We start from the raw sequence: 14,790 nt of genomic DNA on the forward strand, positions 1-14,790 counted from the left end.
AGGGAGCTTGCTTCCCCCTCTCTCTCTGCCTGCCTCTGCCTGCGTGTGATCTCTGTCTGTCAAATTAATTAATTAATTTTTTATTTTTTAAAAAGAGGCTCAGCACTCCAAGGAGGGGGATTTTTTGGACTTTGGAAGGAGAGGAGGGCCCCAAACTTTGTCTCTGAAGGATTGGTAGGGTTTGATTATTGGAGAGAGAATGGCGGATGTCATCATAGGTAAGTGTCCCTCTTAGAGTGAATCAACTCCTTTTCCCAAAGGCATATTCATCCCTTTCCTTGTCCCCACTCCTGTTGAGAAGAAAGCTCTTCCTGTGACATGGGTGATTAGCAGGTCCCCACCACCTACACTGACTCAGTCCTGCAGGCCGCCAGCTCAGGGTGGGATGCCCAGCTGGGACTGCATTGGTGAAGCCCGTGGGAACTGAGATTAGGAAAGACTCAGACTTGCAGGTGGGGGGTGAGGTGGGGGATGGCTCCTGTCAGTGTTGGCCTGGATAAGGGACATTCAGGGGAATTAAGTGGAGTTTAATTGTAGGGCACTGTTGAGCTGTTTAATTTGCACCTGAAAAGAACAATAGTGCTGTCCTAATTAATGGAGACAGAGGTTATAAATTAGGGCTTCCAGAGAGGTCCTAGGGTTCACCTTGTCAGGATTTTCTTGTGGGAGGGTTTTGGAGGCTGTCCAAAGAATGACAGTTCAGGGGCCTTGTGGGGTTAGGGTCTGAAGTTCATCCTCCTGCCAGTCCTGGGATGACAGGTGACGTGTCTGTACATCGCAGACTCGGGGATCCCAATCAGTAACTGTGGTGTGTGTGTGTGTGTGTGTGTGTGTGTGAGAGAGAGAGAGAGAGAGAGAGAGAGAAACTGCACTTGGGCTTGCACCCTCAAAAAAGGAGAGAGGCCTCCCTCCCCCCCACAACCCCCTGCTCTGCCTCTCAAACTCATCATATAGGAGAAATCGTATGATAATTGTCCTTCTCAGATTGACTTATTTCACTCAGCATAATACTCTCTAGTTCCATCCACGTGGTTGCAAATGAGAAGATTTCATTTTCTGACGGCTGCATAGTATTCTATTGTATAGATTTACCTTCTGTGCTATGGTGAGTGCTGTGAATTGTGTAGGACTGATGATTCACTGACCTGTACCCCTGGGGCAAATAATACATTATATGTTAATTTAAAAACAACAACGACCACAACAACTCCTCTGGCTCCTGCTACCTGTTAAAATAGATCCCGTGGTCAAGCTCTTCAATCAGAGTGTGGCTAAGTCTCCTGCTGGGACCAAAGATTCCCAAGGTGGGGGTGGGCCCATGATTCCTACCTTACAGGCGCACTCACACTAATGGCGCCACACTTAGAGTGCCCACCAGACCCTAACTGTTGGGCCAGGTATTCACTTACTGGGGGTGATCTGATGGGGGTCTTAATCTCTGGGATGGGCCAGGATGGGAACTCCTGGATGCCCAGCAGGTATGACTCCAGCACAGTTGTTGGCACAGAATAGGACTTCATTAGACACCAGTGTGATGAATGAGTGAACAGACTGTATAAGGCTCTTTACCTTTGCTCTATTTTCAGGGCCATAACCGGGGCAAAGGTGAAAAGGTCTCTAAAATCTTAGGCTATTCTGGGTTTTCATTTCTTTGATCTAGGCCAGGGACAGGACCTGGATAACAAAAAAAAAAATTAAACATTTCTTACATGTGTCTAAGGCAGGGTTTCTCAACTCCGTTGACATATTGTGCTAGATAATTCTTTGGTGTGGGGCCATCCTGTGCATTGTAGGATGTTTTGCCTAGCTCCTGAGGTGTGTAGATGTAAATAGCAACCCCCACCCAAGCTATTAAGTCAAATGCCTCCAGACATTGCCAGTTGCCTCCAGGTTAGAAACAGTGGTCTCGGGCAGTGATTCTCAACTCAAGTGGCATATTAGAATCACATGGGGAGGGGCGCCTCGGTGGCTCAGTTGGTTGGGCCACTGCCTTTGGCTCAGGTCATGATCCCTGAGTCCTGGGATCAAGTCCTGCATCAGGCTCCTTGCTCTGCGGAGAGCCTGCTTCTCCCTCTGCCTGCTCTGCCTGCTGCTCCCCCTGCTTGTGTGCTCTCTCTGACAAATAAATAAATCTTTTTAAAAAAAAGATTTGTAAAATGAGCTTTGTAAAAGAGCTTTGTAAAATGCGGGTGCCTGGGTCCTACCTAGAGACGCTCTGCTGTAACTGGTTGTGAGGAGTGGCCTGGGTATAGGAAGTTCTGTAAGCCCTGCAGGTCTGTAACCTTCAGCCAGGTCTGAGAGCCGCTGGTCTAGTGCCTGGCAGTCTCTAAGTTGTATACGAGTTACCAAGCTTCACAGCCCACCTCGGTGGGAGGGGAGCTAGATCATTAGTGTGGTTTTCTTTTTTTTTTTTTTTAAAGATTTTATTTATTTATTTGTCATAGAGAGAGAAGCGAGAGCAAGCACAGGCAGACAGAGTGGCAGGCAGAGGCAGAGGGAGAAGCAGGCTCCCTGCCAAGCAAGGAGCCTGATGTGGGACTTGATCCCAGGACGCTGGGATCATGACCTGAGCCGAAGGCAGCTGCTTAACCAACTGAGCCACCCAGGCGTCCCCATTAGTGTGGTTTTCTGATGTGAGCAATGAGATTCAGAGACCTGTGGTGTTGCCCTGTGAGTGGTGGGGCTGGAGTTCAAACTCCACTCCTGAGACTCCTACCCCAGTACTCTTTCCAAGGGGCAGGGCACACCCTAAGCAGAACTGATGTTGAAAGGGTCCTGGATGTAAGTCTTCTGTTTCCCAGTGCTTTTTCCTATCCTGGTCTCTCATCTCCTCACTCACCCTTTAGTTTCCCTAAGTTCCTTTATGCAAAAGTACACTAGCTGTCATTTACACTTTAGTGTGAACACGAGGCGGCTTTCCCTCTAGAGGGATCTGCAAGTTATGTTTCATCTGTAACAGTTAAAGGAAGGCTTTACAGCAGCCCATAGATGAGTTGGGAATGTTTTGGGGGCGGTAAAGTTTAGGCTCATGATGCCTCTAAAATGAAATCCAACTGGTAGTTGCCTTTGATTGAGGTTCACCTCATTCTAGCTTTGGCTTGCAATTCTATCCAGTTCCATCTCATTCACAAAAAATTTTTAGACCATCTCCTATGTGTACAATCTGGAGCTGGAGATCTCCATTGGTCAGATCTCCTTAACCAGGCTTTAAGTGCCCAGGGGGAAGTGGCGGGGAGAGCGTCTTCTCTTGCTTCTGTGGCAGTCACCATATTTTGGCCCTGAATGGTCGTGTAACATGGTAGGTGCTTAATATGTGAAAAGCTGAATGTGAAGTCACACATCCTGACCGTGAGCCCATGCCCTTGGGGAAAGATCTTACAGGTGCACTGTCAGGACTAAATCAGCAGGTGTGTGGATGAATTTCTCCCTCTGCCCAGGGGTGGCATCGGGAGAAGCTGGCTTCAGAAGCCCCAGGGAAAAAGTGAGCACAAGGGGGTTTGGAAGATTCTTCAAAACAGATGTCTGGAGGAGAAATCACTTTTATTGGGATGGCTTTGTTATAAGGAAAAGAAAAAAGAGACAAAGCCGAGAGAGTGCCTCTGCTAACAGGTGCCTGCGGGTGGCTGGACATTTCAGCCCCATGCTGAGCAAAGAAGGGGATCCTGGCCCAAGGGTCCACGCCGCTCATTCCTCCAGATCCACAGGTCTCCGCAGGCTTCAGTGCACCTTCTTGAATACTTGCTTGCAGACCACTCCCTGCACTCTCATCTCCTGAAACAAAAGCAGACATTTGCCACTGGCCGGAGCAAGGTCACACTTGGGGCTCAGTGCGTGCAGGGGCAGGAACTTGGAAAACACTCAGTGTCTGTTATTTTTCCTCAAGAGTTGGCGTGAACTAACCAATTCCTTGGAAAGTGAACCGGATCTGTGGAGATGGGGCTCTGCTATGCCCCGTAGGCAGAGCTGGCTGGGAAAAAGGTAGCTGAAAACTGGCCAACAGGACCTTCTGATGACTCCCCTCCTCTTACTCTGCTCAAGGGGCTGAAAGGCTTTAAGAACCTCAGGCCTGAGCAGGACAGAGTCTTTGCCCAGGCCTGGGAGAAATCAAGCCCGGACACATGGCTTGACCCCAAGAAGACTCAGTAGGTTGTCACAGGCCAAGGCTGGAAATTAGCACGGAGACTCCAGCTTCAGGCATATGTTGGAGTACCCGGGAAGCCTGAATGATGCCTGGGTCCCAGGCTAGACCAGTTGTATCAGTGTCTCAGTGGGTGGAGCACTATTATTAAAAGCTCCCAGGTGGTACTACATGCAACCCAGAAAATCCATGCTCTGTCTACAGGGCAGTCCCCATGGAGATGCCAGGAGGAATGACAGCATGGTGTCACCACATCTTGCAAGTGTTTTGTTTTGTTTGAAGGAGGCTGGAAATCTGAATATTTATGTGACATCTTGTAATTTTTAAACTTGCCTGAAGAAGTTTGAAGCTCACTGATGGTCACATAAAAGAGGCCTGAGGCCCTCATTTTGCAACTTTGGGCATTAAGCCACAGAACCACTGAGCCGGAAGAGCCAGTAGAGATCACATCGGCTTCCCTCATGCCTCTGCTGTTGAGGAAACAGAGGCCCCGGGAGAAGACGGGCTCAAGGTCAGGCACTGCAGAGCCCAGGCTCTCCGCATTAGCCTAAACTGCTTCTGAAAGCCATGCCCTCATGCCTCCTCCCAGCACTCACGCATCCCAGGGCTCTTAGGGACTCTGGCCTTTGCAGAACCCCCATGTGGCAGGATGGCATTTTGAAGATGAGGCTCAAGGAAGGAAGGCACTTATTCAAAGGTACCCAGTGAGGTTGAACCCAAGTCACCCAGACCAGGTTGTTTTTTATTTTTGTTTTGTTTTTGTTTAACTTGGAAGGTAATTGAAAAGTTCCAAAGGTGCAGGAGTGATGGAGGTCTCCTTTCAGAGGATATGTGTTATTTTAGCCCTCCAGGGGCTAAGACCCTTACTCTTGAGTTGTGCATGCTTCTCCCAGACAGCGGATGGAGAAGTGGCTTTGACTAGAGTTCCCAGGCTGGAAGCCCACACCTGAACTGGAGAAAGGCTTCTCCTCCCCTGACCTAGAGTGTTGAGATCAGGTCTTAGAGAAGCTTAAAGAATTCTCCTTGGTTCTAGCCTGTCACAACTTGGCATGGTGAACATAGAGTTTGGGAGCAAATTTCAGTTCTTCCAGTTTCTAGCTGTGTAACTTGGATGTAAGTCTCCGTGTTCCCATCTCCAGAATAGGAACCCTAATAGTACCTGGCCCATGGGGCTGCTGAGAGAACAGAAAGAGATATGGAATGCAGAAGAGCTTAGCTCCACATCTGCTGCTTGGCAGAGACATCTCTTCCCCTCCTGCCTCTGGCTGGACAACTGAGTCAGCCTAGACCTTGAAAACACATCCCTTGGTTTTTAAAGTCATTCAAGTGTCTTCTCCTGGTCCTTGGAAGAGAAGCTTCAGAGCAGAACCAAGGCCGAGCTATAAGGCCTTCTTCCAAGGTCCACAGGACCTCAACACTGACCAGAGCTTCCAAGCCCAGCTCTGCCTCACACCACCCCACACACCAGCAACCTACCAGGTGCAGCTCATCACCTTCAATCCACTGGGTCCAGCCACGTCCCTCCTTTTCACCTTTCTGCACACACTCAAGCTTGTCCCCATCCCAGCTCACCGTGGTCTGCCAAGCAAAAGAATATGGTGGTCAGTTTTGAGCAAGCAGCCCCTGGGGGGCAGCCCCAACCTTGATAACCCAGGGTGCGCTCAAGTCAATTTCATTAAAGAAAATTTGCAGCCGAATTCTGTCCATCATGTGCTCTTTTTTTTTTTTTTTTTAAGATTTTATTTATTTGACACAGAGAGACACAGTGAGAGAGAGAACACAAGCAGGGGGAGTGGGAGAGGGAGAAGCAGGCTTCCCAGCAAGCAGGGAGCCTGATGCTGGGCTCAATCCCAGGACACAGGGCTCAATTCCAGGACCTGAATATCATGACCCAAGTCAAAGGCAGATGCCCAATGACTGAGCCACCCAGGCACCCCACCACCATGTGCTCTTATTACAGTATGCAAATCAGTTTTAAAACTTACAAAAACCATCCTAAATTTCACTTAAAGGGGTAATTAGAAGAGAAAAGGACATTAGGGTGGGGATCTCAGAGCTAAGGCTGGGGCTTGGAAGGGAGGAAGGGCTTCAGAGGGCTGAGCTCCCACCAGGTGGGAAGGGAGAGGGCTACGTCCTATATCTTGCAGGTGAGGTTAACTTCTCAGAGTGCTCTGCCTTTTCCTAGACCTTCCCCCCCCAGCCCCCGCTTCCTTCCTTCTTTCCTTCCTTCCTTCCTTCTATTGTTTCAACCTTTGCAAGTTCTTAGGACACATAAGACTTGAGCCCTGCCCTCAAAGATGTTTCCATCTCATGAAGAATGACCTTAGATATAAATAACCACCTGTAGGTACAAATGGCAGCCCTTCCAGCTCTCTGTGCTGTCTCTAAATCCTCATGACTCCATTTGGAGCAGGGATTAGCTTCTCTATTTTACAGAGTGGGTTAAGGGACTGGCCAAGTTCACCCAGGTGGCCAGTGACAGAGTCAGGTCAGAACACAGATCTGTGGGGCTCCAAAACCCTCCTGCCTGCCCACTTTGACTACACTTCTTTCTGAGGTGTCGATTGTCACCAGAGTTACAGACCAGATGCTGTGGGATCCCAGATGAGAGTCAGAGAAGGGGAAGCTCTGGAAGGAGGAAGCAAGAGGCCAAGGCCTTGAAGGACAGGAGAATGGAGCTGGAGCCGAAGAAAGGAGGCATGGGGGGAGAGGAGTTTTCAGTGGATCACTGTAAGATGAAGGCACAGAGATGGGACAGCATCAGGCATGCTCGGGAATGCTCCTCAGGTGGGTTCCTGGCGGCGAGGAGGAAGCTCCTACTGCCCGGTGCTCACTGCCACCCCACTCCCCACCCTCCAGCCCTCTCATCTCTGAGCACTTTGTGCCCTGCGTAGGTGCCTGAGCCACACAGTGAACAGGCCAAATGGAGTCCTAACTGCCACAGTGGGGAGGCAGGGCTCATAAGGTGGAACCGCCATGTAGGGGGAGGCTGTTTAAGGGGAAGTGGGTAGCTGCAAAGATGGGACATGCCACTGGTACCTGCACAAAAGTTGCAGTCCAGACCATGAGTTCTCAGGGACCACTTAAGCCCTGTATGTCTGAGTGAGCCCTTGCCACTCCAGTAAGACGATGAAGTCTCCTGTGGGCACAAGCTGAGCCTGTGGCTTCCCTCTTCCTGCTGTCTGTCTTCCTTTGGCATGCCCAGCACCTGGGCAGGGCACAAAGTGCTCAAGGAAGTTAATGCCCTCGGGCCCCCTCCTCCTATGACAGGTGGGAACACAGGGCCCCAGAGAAGGGCCATTAACTCAGAGGTCTTGGCTTTACAGAGGTAAGGTTCTAGGGCCCTTGTGGTCCTAGACATGTTCAGACAGCCCAGGACAGTTAGCAACAGCCTAATAAAGATTCAGGAGAGAAGTAGTCTGGGAAATGAGTATGGAGTCAGTGGGGGCACTCCCTGTAGGATGACCTCAGTCTTCTTCTCCCAAGCCCTCTCTCCCTCCTGGGTCTGCTGATGACAGCTCCCTCTGTTGTTGGGATGAGCCTGCCATGGAGCACAGGCACAAGGGCACCAGGTGGAGCCCCTGAGAGCAGGAATCAATCTGACTTCTGGTCCTGGAGCCTGTTTCTTGAGGGAGACACAGCCCAGGAGGACTTGGGATGGGGACGTTCCTTTCTGGGATCTAGAGATGGCTCAGGGCACATGTCCAGCCCCAAGCCAGAGAGGAGGTGGATGTCAGATGAGGTGTTTCGTGGGCAGAGACCACCAATGAGTCAAGCCACAGGACAAGGTGACCATTCTCTGCATGCCTTGTCCATGCCAGGCCTGTGGAGGGACGTGGGGGCAGAGCTCTCTGACATTCCTCAATTTCAAGGAGTTCGTCAGAATACTTGGCTTCCCCATCGACTGAACTTCTTTTTGTGTTTATCCAGAAGTCTACTCTGCATACTAAGGGCTCCAGGTTTCATCAGAGGCTGGGACAGAGTTATTGGCTCCCAGTTAGAATATACACACTTCTGCCTCTGCCAAATATATTAGAGTCTATAAGGGTAGTCATGCCTTCTGTGATGGAAAGTGCGAGAAGCGCTCAGAGAAGAGCACAGCAGTAAAAGGAATACCTGTAATCTTGCTTCCTCAGAGATAATTACCCTAACATTGTGATGTACTTATGTCCAGTCTTTTGTTCTATTAATCCATATATATTTCTATTTTTTAAAAATTAGGATTACATCATTTATGGTGTTGTACCCTAGTTTCTTCATTTAATAGAAGCAATTTTCCACTTCAATAAATATTCTGCATAAGCAGTATTTTAATTGTTACATAATATTCAGGAAATGGCTACATAATTTGCGGGGCCCAGCACAAAATGAAAACAAGGGGCTCCTTTCTAAAAAATGATTTGGAATTTTAAGATGGTGACAGCAGAGCATTAAACCAAGGGAGGGGGCCTTCTGTGTATTGTGGCCTGTGTGATTGCACTGGTCACAGGACCAGTAGGCTAAGCCCACTGGTGTTTCATTGTATAGGCACACTATTATTTAGCTCATTCTGTATTCTTGGACATTTAGGTTATTATTCTGTGCCATTATATATACATAGTTTTGAATATATCATGTTCTTTTTTATTTTAGGGCAGAGGGGCAGAGGGTGAAGGAGAGAGAGAGAGAGAATCCCAAGCAGGATCCACACCCAGCACAGAGCCCCATGTGTACTCAATCGATTGCCACAACCCTGAGATCATGATCTGAGCCGAAATCCAGAGTTGGATGTTTAATTGACTGAGCCATCAGGCAACCCTGAATACATCATGTCCTTAGAATAAATTTACAGGGGAAGAATTGTTGCATTAAAGAATATGCATATTTTTAAGGCTTTTGGTAAGTATTGCCAGCTTGATCTCCAGAAAGCTCATGCCTGTTTACCTTCCAACACCAATGTCAGGGCATGAAGCTTGAAAGTGATGTTCATTAATAGTAAAGCAGGCTTTGCTCCTGAACTAACATGTTACCCTTTCCAGATCATTTTGCATCTTTTAATGGGGACCATTTGGATATAAAAAATAAAATACCTTACCAAAAGAGTGACGGATAGCAGAATTTCAGGCATCCTGAGAGATGGAGGGACATAGGGAGTGGGTGGAAGGATCTTTGGGTATAGAGAACCCTTTCTTGGAGCCCTACAATTAGGCCCGTTTATGAGAAGGGTCCCTAACACACAAATGCTATGGCAGTTTCCAAAGGAGGCACTTTCTCAACTTCAAGTTCCTATTGACTCTAACCTTGGTTGGGTGAGTTAGACAGAACAGAGATGAGAATATCTCTGAGGCCGAGCTCAGAGATGTTCAGTAACTTTCTCAGGGTTGCCCAGCTAACAAGGAAAGAATCTGGGTGGGAACATGAACCTTGCATGACTCCGTGCCCCATGATTCCCAGCCTAGGGCAGGGCACCCGGAGAGGTCTGCAGGAGACTCTGGGGCCTATAGATACATGCAGGGATTACGCTGAGACTCTGAGCAGCCCCCAGGAGAACACCTTTCGGTTCAGTCTAGCTACTGTTGGCTGTGGGTGCTGGGAGCCAGAGATGGGTCCGAAAGAGCTGACAGAGAAGTACCAGGTGCTTACACCCCAACATGGTTGGCACTGGGATTAGGGGAAGCCCAGAGGCTGCAGTCCTTGGGAGAGCTCCTCGTCCTAACAGGAAACATAACTACTATTTTTCTTTTTATTTAAGTGGGAAGGCATTCCAAACCCAGTGAGTAAGGACAAGCAAGCCAGTGCTGTAAAAGCTTCCCTGGGCTTAAGGAGAGGGAGGAACAAGGCTGGGGGATAGATGGGGCCACGCTGTGAGGCTACAAACTGGGACTGTGGCCTGCAGCGTGTTTCCAATGCCCGCCAGTGCTGCTTGCCCCCACACAGCCCCGTGGCTCTGACCTGCTGGGTGGGACCATCAGGGAGGACACTCATCCTGCGGACCAGGAAAACTGCCAGGCTGTCCTCCCAAGTTAAAGAGGGCCAGAAGTTCAGCCATCATGTATGCTGGGTTCCTGGTACCTGTCCCCTTACTGTATACTCTCCAGCTGCATCAGGTTGACCCAGTACTCTCAGCAATGAGCACATTGCTTGGAGTCAGCAGACCTGGGACCTGGCTATGAGGAATGAGCTTCGGTGCCCTCATCTACGAGAGAGGGACTGCTATTATGTATTGTGGCCAACTGTTCCGTGGGTGGCCCCAGTCGATCACATATTCACACCCTTGTGAAGTCCCCTCCCACACTGACCCTGGCCTTGCCCGCATGGCTTGTTTTGGCCAATGGGACATGATGCAAGCAGCGCCTTTATAAACACGGGGACACTGGGGGCTTGGTCTCTTAGAACCCTCCCCTTTGGGAACCAAGTTGCTGGACTTTGAGGAAGGCCAACCCATTCTACTGGGTAAAAGGCCAACGGGAGAAGCCTGATTACTGCTCAAGAATTAAGACACCCAGCTGAGCCTTATCTACATGCAGAACTGCCAGTCAACACAGAGAACCATGGGAATGCATGGTTGCCCTTTCCTGTTACTAGGTTTGAGGTGCTTTGCTATGTGGCATTAGGCAACCAAGAGACTAACCAAGAGAGAAAAAGCACATAAAGTGCATAGGGCTGGCATAAGCAGCACTAAGTCCTAGTAATCAAGCCATCCAGAGTTTAGATAGGGAGGGGATATGCTGGTCCAAGTTGAACCATAACTAAAAGGCTTTTATTGGAAGTTGGAGGTTTGTGAGGAAGTGATTGATTGGCTATTCATCATGGCTAAATGTTTCAGAAGCTCCTTCCCTTCCAGAAGCCTTGGACCCAGACCCAGAAGGAGACCTTGCAGGGACTGCCTGCTGAGCTGGGCACCCCAGAGCACTGTGACGTCCATGTTCCTAAGACCTAATTAGTTTTTGTTTCAGGAGAAGATCCATTTGGAAACTTCCCACTAGTAGCAGTGATGGCTCCAAAAATGGTGATTTAGTTCTCCCACTTGACTATCCTATGTTCACTTTTGGTGGGCACAGATTTTTCTCTTTAAGCTTTGTGTCCTGTAGGAATAAACCAGGCACTCCCCCAGAGGATCAGATTTGTCCTAAGAAACAAGGAGTGGGAATTGGGGAGGAGGAGGATGACCTAAGAAGAGATGAGGGAAATAAGAAAAGAAGGATTGTTGGAAGGAGACTGGGTCAGAAACTAGGGTCCCTTGTTTTCTTGGGATAACCCCTGATGACGAACACCCCCAGCACCTGAGAACTCATCCTGTGACTTCCTTCTGCAGTAAGAGCCAGCCACCTTCACTGGACCAGGAGCAGGGACATCTGAGACAAGGATTTGCTTGCCCTGTGAATGCCATGTCTGAAAGGATCTTTAAGACGTTATTCAACCCAGTTTCCCAGCTCAGCCTCTTGCTACTGCTTAATCCATTTAACCAGAGCCTAACAGGGGAATTTGAGGCCAGAGAATGCTCCTGACGTTTTCCAAGTAGCACCGGAAGGCAGATGCCAGTGGGGATTGAGGTGGACAAGGTACCAATGATGAGGATAGGCAGTGTTGCCTTCACTCCCACTACGGGCTCTCGGACTCCACCTTGGAAATGAAGCCCAGATAATTTCAAGGACAAGGGGGAGTCTGGCCACCTTCAGTTCCTTTCCTTTCTTTCTTTTTTTCTTTTTTTTTTAAAAGATTTTATTTATTTGTCTCAGAGAGAGAGAGACAGAGTACACAAGCAAGGGGAGCTGCAGGCAGAAGGAGAAGCAGGCTCCCAGGTGAGCAATGAGCCCAATGCGGGACTCGATCCCAGGACCCTGGGATCATGACCTGATCCACAGGCAGGCCCTGAACTGACTGAGCCACCCAGGTGTCCCTTCAGTTCCTTTCCTAAGTAATCCTCACTGCAGAGACCAGCAGGTCTGCAAAAAGCCTGGAGCCCAGGGTGGTGGTTGTAAAGTGAAGTCGGTCTAACTTTTCTATTAAAAACAAATAACCTCTAACACTTTGGCCTTGTCAGCAGCTTTCCCAGAAAAAGACATGCACCTACAGATGAATGAAGACAGAGCTGCATCACTCTGACAAGGAACTGTCACTTCAAAAGCCATTATCCGGCTCCCCCGACCACTTAGAAGACCCAGCTGACACTGCTGCATGGGGACCAGTGACACAGAAAACCAGGCAGCCTTAAGAAGCACGTCCCAGGAGTCCCGAGGCCCCCTTGTCCTGCGCAGATGACCTGTACTGGGAGTGACAGACCATTCCCACTAAATGGATTCATCTCTTGGCAATGACCCAGCACAGTCTACAAATAGTGGGATTCAACCTACCTCCCAGGGATCTGTGACAGTTGTTAAGGGTCCTACATGCCCCAAACACCCATTCTGATGAGCCGGGGGAGGATCAATTATGGACCCCTCCAAACTTGCCCACGCAGCTCCAGCAAGCCCTGTGTTCATGCACCCACCTCCCGGATATGGCTGGGACTGAATGTTAATGTCTCTGAGGCTCCAGAGCCACATCAGAAGGGAGGCTGCCATGTGTGCAAAAGCCAGAGCCAGGACTGACCCAGGTCTGACCCCAAAACTTGTGCTTTTGAAATTCTGGAAGGGGTGGGGGACTGAAAAACCAGACAGTGAGTAGACACTTCCTCTACATGATGTGAATTGTTAAAAGATGCAAATTGGCCACTCCTCCTGGTTGAGTTTAAAGTGCGCCTCACCCGTTGATTTTAAAGTGTGCATCACCCATTGAGCATTCCTGGGACAAAAAGAAGGTTCTCAGCCTCTGGTGCCTGTGTTAAATAAGTGAGCAGATGAGAAGGTCAGGGAAGGTAACAGAGAACCTGCTGAGTGCCAGGTACTTCTGTTTCACTTGACTTTCAAGCTTTACCTCTGGTAAAAATTAGACTTAGTATTAGACTTCGTTAAGCAACCAGCCTAAATCTCCTAGGGGTTATGGGCTGAGCCTTCCCTTGGATCCAGTTCTTTCTGGCAGAGAAGTCTACTTGCTGCCCACAAGGCAAGGCCAGGTGAGCGATGGGCCCACTCGTCTCCTGATCCACCTCTAGGAGGCTGGCCATTATCTAAAATCAGCACATTCGGGGGCTGGGGGGAGAAGCCAATTCTCTCTAAAAGCAAATTAAAATGAAATTAATAAGGCCTTAAAATGTGAACGAGTAATTAGAGACCGAAAAGCTGTTAAAAGCAACTACTTCAAACTAGTAAAGCCACAACAAGGCCTTTGTGGGCATGAGAGAATGCGACGCTAATGTCACGAAGGAGCTAACAGCAAATGGTAACAATTCTTAGGACAAACGAAACGCTAAAATGCTCAGACTGACCTTGACATGTCATTTTTTAAATTCCTTAAACATTCCAGGAAGTTCCCAGGATCAATTTTAAAACAAGAAGCCCTCAGAGAGCTCAAGGCGCTAGGAGGCCAATATTCTGGATAGGGAGGAGGGAAATGGGACTGGGGAGGGTCACAGGGCTCATGTGGAACTGTGCTCAGTCAATCCAGGGACCCAGTACCAAGTGTCCCAATCTAGGGACCCAAAGTCTGGGCTGGACCCCAGCCATGCCATGGAGCAGCTCAGCCTGGAGGGAAGGCAGGCATGGAAACTGGCATTGATTGCACTGGCATTCCATGTTGGGCTATGTGGTGGGTACCCAACCTAGCCTGGAGGGTCAGGGAGAGCTTCCTGGTGGAAGGAAGAGCACCACTGTCCTTGTCACCATCACCATCATTACCCTAACAACATGGGTTGAATACTCACTACGTGCTAGGCAGGGTATTAAGCGCAACATGGGTCATATCTTGCTGGAGAACTTACACTTGCCCCGTTTTACAGATGTGGAGACTGAGGCTTTCAGATCACCCAGCCATATAGTAGGCAGATGAGATTTGACTCCAGAGTCCATGTTCTTGGCTATTGTGCTCTGCAGCTACCTGATCTCAGTGGATTCTTGAATGAGCAGGATTCTCTGGCATGGTGCTGTGCAAGTAAACACTTGACAGTTGTAGATTTGACACCTACACACTAGTCTCAGGCGCTGGAAACAGAGGCAGTGAGGCGACGACCCTACTCTCAAGAGCACACAGACTATGAAAGAAGACAAGTAGAGAATTCCAGTAGAATGGCAAGCGCTGGGTAGAAGTAGGTGATGGTAGTTGTGGAAGGGGGAAGGCATCTCATTAGTCTCTGATATAGGGACAGAGGTCCATCAGGGAAGGCTTCCTGGAGGAGGTAATTGATGCTGGAAGTAAAGCTGGAACTGACACCAGAAAACACCATGAGAGTTAGGTTAAGAAGGAGAAATTGGAAAAGAGGAATGAGGGTATCCCAAGTAGCAACCTGGACAGATGCAGGGAGGCAAGGGCCGCATGTGGGAGGCTTCTCAATGAGCTCTGCCCATCTGGATTCTCTCGGCATGACCTTCCCCCTGGAGTCTGACCCTTTACCTCTAACTCCAGAATTTCCTGGGGAGAGAGGACTCAACCTCTCTTTTCCTGCACTTTCCGTCTTTGTGGCTCCAACCAGCCAGGCCTGGAGCAATGGGCAATGCGGATGTTAGCAGGCAGAGCTGGCCTGCTACTTGAGCTGGGGGTGAGGAGTCAGCTTATTATCAATGATAGTCCACCCTGGC

General features: G+C 49.3%; 1 protein-coding gene across 1 annotated transcript in view; it reads right to left on the reverse strand.

Annotated features, from left to right (window-relative positions):
* Positions 1-3,521: 3,521 nt before the first annotated feature.
* Positions 3,522-14,790, reverse strand: part of RBP1 (retinol binding protein 1) — a 24,302-nt gene continuing 13,033 nt past the window's right edge. The window contains 2 exon segments of the mRNA XM_059391032.1: positions 3,522-3,771; positions 5,615-5,716. Coding sequence (XP_059247015.1) covers positions 3,718-3,771; positions 5,615-5,716 — 156 coding nt within the window. The 3' untranslated portion in view covers positions 3,522-3,717.

Source organism: Mustela nigripes, chromosome 2 (genome assembly GCF_022355385.1).
Source record: "Mustela nigripes isolate SB6536 chromosome 2, MUSNIG.SB6536, whole genome shotgun sequence".
Lineage (NCBI taxonomy): Eukaryota > Metazoa > Chordata > Mammalia > Carnivora > Mustelidae > Mustela > Mustela nigripes.